General features: G+C 49.7%; 1 protein-coding gene across 1 annotated transcript in view; it reads left to right on the top strand.

Annotated features, from left to right (window-relative positions):
* Window positions 1–7,021, top strand: part of LOC144145838 (monocarboxylate transporter 6-like) — a 51,545-nt gene extending 44,524 nt beyond the window's left edge. Inside the window, exons 5-6 of the mRNA XM_077677603.1 lie at window positions 1,822–2,860; window positions 6,811–7,021. Of these exons, the coding sequence (XP_077533729.1) occupies window positions 1,822–2,860; window positions 6,811–7,007 (1,236 nt within the window). The 3' untranslated portion in view covers window positions 7,008–7,021. The remainder of the gene's footprint in view (window positions 1–1,821; window positions 2,861–6,810) is intronic.
* The last annotated feature ends 1,205 nt before the right edge of the window (window positions 7,022–8,226 follow it).

Here is an 8,226-nt window from a genome sequence, read left to right as displayed (position 1 = left end):
GGCTCCGCCATCGCGCGAAGCCGTTCTCGTTGCTTACACACGTGACCACGAGGGAGAAGATGCGATGGCGTCGTTGGTACGGGAAGACCTTTTTTCCAAGTACGAGGCGCGCCTTGGTGCTTGACTCACTCATGCTGCTCACCGATTACCTATTTTAATGGCCCGTGCCTCCGAAGTTGCCTCCTTTCTTGTCACTGCTGTCTCCATTCATCGGAATCGCCCGTGCGAGGATGGCTCGGAGAGTCGCGTTCCCAGACTTGTTTCCGCTGAAGTTGAAGGGGTGCGGTTGACGCAGGTTGATGAACCGCTGTATTCATTGCGGATTGGCAAGTGTCACGGGCCGATTCGAGGAATGCGCTAATTAGAGCCTAGGTCCACGCTTGGGTGTGGCGGGTCGGCAACCCGGTCATTACAGCAGTAGGGGCAGGTCAAAAAGTAAGAACGAGACACGACGAGGGGCCAAAGAGCGCCACAATGACGGTCAGAAAACGCCGCAAACACATGGCATAGGTTAGTGAAATTAATTTCGTTGCGTGAGAAGTAACTCCGCGGTCACGGCGGTCGGCATTCCACTGCGCAGCCCCGGAACGAATCGTGGCTGCAATAATTTTGTTCATGAGAGGTTGCTTTCATCGTTTTCGCCATCGGAGCAGAGAATATTTGTAGTCTGCGTTGGTTTTCATTCTGGTCGCTCGCCTGCTTCCGCCGAAATGAGGGTTTTGCCTATATATCCTTCCTCCACGAGGCCGGTCGAGAACGGGTCTGCATGGCTAGAAGTCCATGTCGCTCGGACTTCGAACCGAGAGTAGACAGGACAGCAGCTGCTGACTTGTCGGCAGGCGACTGACGGGCGGACTCAAGCCGCTCACCTGCTCACGACGGGTTAAGCCGTCAGGAAGGTCAGGCCCACGCGTAGAAAGAAGGGCGCGCGTGCAGTGCCTAAGAAAATCTGTTCTGCTAAGATCAGCCGTTGGAATTCCCCATTAGTACCCAAAATAACTTTGCGGAACCGCCCCATTTGTCAATGTGTGTTGCAAGCGCGACGTGTTCTATAAAGCTAGACCTTCGTGGCTCTCCGTCTGTTGGCGCAGTTTTCACACTAATAAAAAAAGAAGACTGGACACACACGAGCGACCATATGTGTCGAGTCTTCTTTTTGCTCGAGTACCAGCTTCCTGGCTCCCATCGAGATTTCCTAATTTTTAAAATTATTAAATTTTGTGTCACTCGGCTTTGCGGATCACGCACATTCAACGAGTGCAACGGCTCAGGATTTACGGTTGATCTTTTTTATGTTACGTCATTTGGGTATACTAGTAACGATTAGGTCGCATATTTTATGTCTGCAATTTTGCTTTTGCAGAAACTTTGACGAAGTGTTGCAATTTCCCTTCACAGTTGGTTTAAACTTTTTTCAGCTAGGCGATTTCTGAAAAAGTACACAAAATACGTCAATGTTTAGCGAAGAATAAAGTATGACGAACAATCGCGCACCACGGCCCTTTTGATGATGTGTGCGTGGTTGTGTACCATTGGGACTATTTGCATGTCACCAAACCACCAGTAACAGGACGCTTCTAACTATCGATGGTCATATATATTAACCAACAGCAGCCGACAAACAAAGGAATGCACAAACGTGACTGCCAGTAATAGTAGTTACACTACATGGGTCGCGCGGGTTGTCTTTATACTACCAGCTTTGAATGTCCAGTTGTCTGAACAATTTCGAATCAGATGCCTTGACTATGAATAGAACATATAGCCTTTTTGTTCTCAGTCACGCTGTATTTTACAGATACTCTCCTAATACGTTTTCAGGTGGCTAAGAGCATTCCCCAACTACACTCCGCGGCCTGTGATAGTCAAGATAACCCCAGAGGCTCAATCTGCACACAGATTAAGCCCTCCTCCGACAAAGAAAATGGGAAACCCACGGTACTCAGCAGTGGAAGCCATTCACCGGATCATCGCTGTACGCTTGCTAGTGTGAATAAGAAACCGGCCCTCATAATTGGGGGCACAGTGGCAACTGAGAAATCCGCCTCTTCAAGAAGAGAAACTATGCAATCATGCCACATGTCACTGGGTTGGTCAAGAGAGAACAGCATCGCAAGTAAGGACGTTCAGGGAGAGGAAACTGACGCCCCTCCGCATGAAGCAGAAAATGTAGAGAGATGTATTGCAAGGGAAAGGAGAGGCACTATAATGAGTGTCGCTGGTTCAATGTTCGCGGTTAAAATGAACGCTCTGAGCGAAGTGAATGCAGGCTTGAGACGGGGCACGGTGGTAAGTACCCGAAGTTCATGTAACTTACCACCTGTAATTATTAGTGATCTTTCGGTCACCGCTTCTGTGGAAACCCCAGCAAATCCACCATCATTCTCTACGAGCAACGTAAGAGAGGTGCTAAAAGAACCACGTATATATCTCCACTCGCTGAGCTTTTTTGCATTCGCCTTCTTTTTCGACTCCTACTTGGCGGTGATCCTGGACTTTGCCAAAGACATTGGGGTGCCTGCAAAAGAATCTGTTCACGCGATTGCCATATTGTCAGCTGCGGACACTGTTGGGCGCTTTTTCGTTCCGTTTCTGTCAGACTACAAGGTGATGTCAACGGAGCTTCTCCTCGCTCTGTCTTACTTAGTGCTCGCCGGGATCGCAGAAGCGTCCCCTTTCCTTCCCGGTAAGTTTGCCTTCATGTCAACAGCGGCGCTTCTTGGAATTCCTGGAGGCTACATCGTGGTTGGTACCTCAGAGATTCTCTCCAAAGAACATGGGGCCAAAAACCTACCGATGGCTTACGGGATCGTGACTTTAGTGACAGCCATTGGATACTTCATACGGCCTCCTATAATAGGTAAGTGAACATTTACACATTCGCTCCGTGCAGAATGACGTAATAACTGATCGCGATGCCGTCAACATGCCCCATGGGGACTAGGAGACAAACTGGCCGCACATATGCTTGTTCGCCGCATGTATCGCCAAAAGACGGTAGTTGCCTGTCGCCCATGTCATGCAACGCCTCTGTTCTCCGCTCTCACCCTTCACGCTGTTCCCCTGCGTCCTTCGCTCACATCGTGATGAGCTGCATGAAGTTTTGTTCAATTCAATTCAATTTGCCCACCTTCCCACAGCTCCCGCGCTATCACTGGGGACACCGCTGTTCGTTTTCTTTATATTTTGTTTCTCATTCTGCTTGGAAGAACACGACCGCATGAGCGCTGTTCTGTTTTTTCTTGCTTTTATCTTGCATGAACTCGGGGTATCTAGGCCATTTTCAACGCATTATGTTTTCACTTCCTATCGTACAAGCCAAACCAGCGTGTACCCTCGAAGATAAGAACGCGGGAGCTCAGGTTTATGCACATACATTTTGCCTCAACTGTGCTATAGGTTATGTAAGTGCATATTTGACCCATAGTTGTCTCAATTTAATCACAAATTCAACCATTTGTTTGTGCGAATTTCGCGAACAAATCAGGACATGTATGACTTAGTCCATCAGTTTTAGTTGTTTGGAAGGTCTGTGCATATATATACTTCTGTTTGACAGATTATTTCAACTTTCTGATGGAAGGCTGGCATACAAAATATGTTTCTATGCTATCAACCAAATATTGTTTGTTTGTTTGTTGCATTACGACATAAACACGTAATAAAAAGAATAGAGGCCGGATGATTAATCTAGGGAACGACAGGAAGACAGACCGACCAAAATTTTCTCATTCACTAAGCCCAGGAAAGTAAAGTAACTTCTGTAAGCAGCCGTAAGCAGTGTCCTTTGTTTGCACACGGCGGAAGCGATTTATGTGCGTGTCGAGTGTCCGAACGTGTGTCTATGTTTGAATGCGTGCTTTTATGCCTGTGCGTGCGTGTGTGTGTGTGTGTGTGTGTGTGTGTGCGTGCGTGTGTGCGCGCGTATGTGCGTGTGTGCGCGTATGTGTGCGCGTGTGTGCGTGCGTGTGTGTGCGTGTGTGTGTGCGTGTGCGTGTGCGTGCGCGGCGCATGCGCGTGTGTATGTGTGCCTGTGCGTGTGTGCGTGTGTGCCTGTGCGTGCGCGCGCGTGTGCGTGCGCGTGTGCGCGTGTGCGTGCGTGCGTGCGTGCGCGTGTGCATATGCATGTGCGTGTGCGTGTGCGTGTGTGTCTGTGTGTGTGTGTGTCATATGTGTGTAACATACGTGTGGGTATCTTACTGTGTTTGTTACCTGATTTGGAAAAATAAATATATCTGTTCTTTTTTCCGGTTTTCCACAACCACAGGCTAATACACGTGTTTTGTTCAATATCGCCCATGTTACAAGTGCCGCGGTTTTCGTCAAACTCCCGCTTGGCGGCTTTTTCGTATGCCTTCTCATTAACGAAGGAACATGACATAAAATGAACTTTTAGGGGTTACAACATGGGGCCTGCCCGCTGAACTATTCAATGCAGCTAAATAATATGCACCGCTGGTCTGGCCTTGTCGTCGGCGCTTTTGTAGTGAAGCCGTTTTAGAGGCGAAGCTCCTTAAGTCATGGGTCTGTCCATCCCTTGTGTGTCGTGGTACGTGACCGCCGCATGCTTTCGGAGATGTCGCAAAGTGGGCCGCGTTGCACGTGCAAGAACCGGCTGCAACCGGCAGCGCAAACTCGGCACCGGGAGCGCGAGCTTGTCTGTGTTCGCCAACGGAGGCGCGAGCGCACGTGCACTGCGAGGGGGAGATCACGCAAGAGATCGAACGAGACGCAAGGACCTATGCTCATTTCCTCTCGTCTTGTTCGGGCACAAGTTCGTCCTAAATAAAAGTTCTTTCTTTACCGTTGTGTCCCATCCTACGTGACAAATTGTGGTAGAGGTGCGGGGTAGTCCTCGATGGCGCGGGGTCTTTCACCAGGTCTGGGCCTGGGAGCATTGACTCCGAAAATAAAAGTTGATTTGTACAATGTACGCACACAGTCTTACGTCTTTCTTAATGATGTAATGGGCGAACTTTCACGGGAGAGTTACGGTTACCGATGATCTCCCCCTCTCGAGCTTCGCCCCACTTATCATCATTCATTCCGTGGATATGGCGTGATTTTTTCTTTAGGTTGTAACCAAAATTGCGTCTATGGGGTCGGGAGTGCAAAGAAGAGAGAGAGAGAGAAAGAAAGACTTTATTTATGGCCAGCAGGGAGTGGGACGTCGGGCTGCGCAGAGCCTCCACATCCCACCCACGTTCACGACGTCTTCGGGACTAGGCCCCGCCGGCGTCGGTGTGAGCGGTGCGCGAAAGGTACTTAGGAATTCGTCCCTTCCCCCCCCCCCCCCCCCCCCCCGTCTGCGACTCGCTCCGCTTCTGCCTGGCGAGAGCAGCCTCGAGCTGCTGGACGGCTAGAGTTTGTGCGTCCAGGTCCGTCGAATATACGGCACTCGTTATGGTGTCCGGAAGCCGGCCGTAGAGGTCGGCAGCTTCCACGGCGTGCACTGCACAGTCCCACAGGATGTGGGCCAGCGTTGCGCGTGTTGCCCGCACACACTACACACGTCACTGGCGTACACGTCCGGGCACACGTGACGCGCTAGCGCCGGCGTGATCACTGACTGTGTTTGTAGTTGGCGTAGTAGCACCGCCTGCTGTCGTGTTAGTTCCGGGTGGAGCGCCGGAGATGGTGCGCCGGCCGAGCCGGTACCACTCCAGCACCTCCCCGTACGTGAGGAGGGGCTCCGGGTCCCACTCCACGTCGTCGTTGTCGTCTTCGTCGTCGTTGTCTTCGCGTTGGCCCCCCTCTGTCGCGGAGCTCGGCAGGGGGGGAAGAGACCGCCGCCACGCGGTTGGTCTGTCCTCGCGCGGCTGCGTCCGCCGTCTCGTTGCGGTTGGGGAGACCGTCGCCCACGTTGCCTCTGATGTTGGTGTGCGCCGGGAACCACCGAAGGTGGGTGGCCGGCACCGCTCCACTGATCACCGCACTGCACTTTACCGCGCGCACTGCACTTTCACGCAAGTTGTTCTTGGCGTAGTTCGCGATGGCCGACCACGAGTCACTGAGCACTGTGGTGCACTGCGGATTCGTCAGCGCCAGCGCGATCGCCGTCCTCTCCGCCTGGCGGGCGGACGGCACGCGCACGCTGCAGGCGCTGTATATTTCTCCCGTGGTGGCGCGGACTGCCACCGCTACGTAGGCGTCGGGTCGGTCGGTGTACTGGGCGGCGTCCACGTACAGGGCGCCCGTGTCGTTGGCGAGTACAAAGAATTGCACGTGCTGTCTCCGGAGGTGTTGCAAAACACCCTGTATGTGTCAGACTATTATAAGTACCGTTTTAAAATTTTTACCAAATTTACTCTCTGGGAACCCTCTATCATTGCGGTGAGTTTGGTTGACTTTTCATGATTAAATATTTCATATTAAAGTTGCAACTGTACTAAATTCCCGCCTGCTGTCAACATGTGGTCGTCAACGCTGGGAGTATGGTTTCAGAAAATGGCTGTATTTCTTGTTTTAAGGAAGCTACGCTGAAATATATTGTATTACAATTAATTTAGAAATAGTTTATGGAAGTTGTAAGAGTATCAATTTATTCTATCCATACAGTAGGTCACTTGACAGCTCAATATATGTATTCACCAAACCAGCTTCGCTGGTCTTCCGTCTTAGCAGTAGTAGAAGAACTTTTATTATCTTTATCGTGAAAACAAGTACTTTATGAAGCTGTTCTCGAGTAAAATGTTGCTCAGTAAGGTCCGTTTCATCGTCCTTTTAGTTGCTGCGGCACTTGCATGCTCGTTTCTTATCTTACTTCTTGTCAGGCGAATAAAAATGCCGTTTCGCTTTCATTTCTTCCAGGAGTTTTTCGGGATACCTTTGGGTCCTACAATGGCCTCTTCCAACTCCAAGGAGGAATTCTGCTGCTTTCTTTTGTGGTTAATGCTGGACTCTGGGTGAGATGTCGCTCTTCCAGAAACAAAGAGAAGGAAACCAATCATGTCCAGGAGAACGTGTGCGATTCCTCTAACGAAACTCCGCGGCGAGTGAACAAATAAAATGATCTGCTGTAGCTGAATAATTACAAAAGTTCATACACGCCTTATTTTCTACAAACTCTACTCCATCGAGGTTAGGGAGGAGGAGGAGGAGAAGGAGAATAAACATTTATTGAGCGTAAGTGCTGATGGCAGGGCACTCGCCCGGTGGAGGGAATCCTTATTACGGGATACCCAGGTTGCGACTTGCCGTCCAGAACCTCTTCACCAGTTCTGGCTGGTGTCCAAGGATTGTTAACGTTTCAAGAGGAGCTTTATTCTGACAGTATGCAAGAGGAGAATTAGGTGGCGTGGCAATCAGAAGACGTACTGTATGTATTAATAAACCTCTTGATGCGTTATGATAGTAAATACGTGTGGCGAATGCTGTTGCTACGCGACTTGACCGCAACGTCGGGCCCCGCGACACTGGCTCCAGGCAAACAAATAGGTGCCGGACTTTCACTCTTCCACTTGGTGACCTACAACTTCACAATGCGGCACCAGGTACACCGGCAAGGTTGCCAGGTCCTAAGAAGGAAAAGTCGCTGGAAAGTTGCCGATAGTATCCAAACGAGCCGCCCCCTTTAAGTGAATGTTTGAAAAAGAGCTAGAAAAGTCGCAATTTCCAAAAAGCCGATGCTAGTAAGTACTTTTTGATTACCTTTGCGGAAAAAAGGCAGAAATTCGTAAAAATCGGAAGCCACATCACAAATTTCATTCGTTTGCTGTGGTGTCAGGAAGTGACAGCGGTTGACTACTGTCAAAGAGAAAGATAAAGTATGCAGGTTTAGGTAGATCATTGAAAAACTATGACTTAAAATGGGTGTTCGCTGGTACACCATGTTTTACCACTCTCGCTGCCTGTTTATATTCCCGCGCCTATTATACATCGTCACACACATTTATCACCACTCTGCATGAAATCTCAATCTCCCGTAAACTACGGAAGCATTAGAATTTAAACCGACGGTTTCACTTCAAAGCTCTGACGCCGGATAATCAAAAGAGCAAGGCCAATTTCGGTTTGTGCCGTTAAGTAGCGCTGTACGGTGCTGTGTTTGAGGGATTGATTCGTTGGGACCTATTCCAGACTTTGCCAGGTCAGCGGCATTTGCCTACAAGTTTCTTCTGTTCTGTTTGTTCAGTTTGTGTCGACAGCTGAAATGCACTTAAAGGTCATATAAGACGATTTTTGTGAAAAGTGGGGTGTAGGGAGAGCGCGAAAATATATAAAATA

The sequence above is a fragment of the Haemaphysalis longicornis genome, unplaced genomic scaffold (genome assembly GCF_048455015.1).
Source record: "Haemaphysalis longicornis isolate Haplotype H1 unplaced genomic scaffold, Haemaphysalis longicornis Haplotype H1 scaffold_7, whole genome shotgun sequence".
Lineage (NCBI taxonomy): Eukaryota > Metazoa > Arthropoda > Arachnida > Ixodida > Ixodidae > Haemaphysalis > Haemaphysalis longicornis.
The sequence above is the reverse complement of the archived record's forward strand: the minus strand, read 5'-3'. Positions and strand labels throughout refer to the sequence as shown.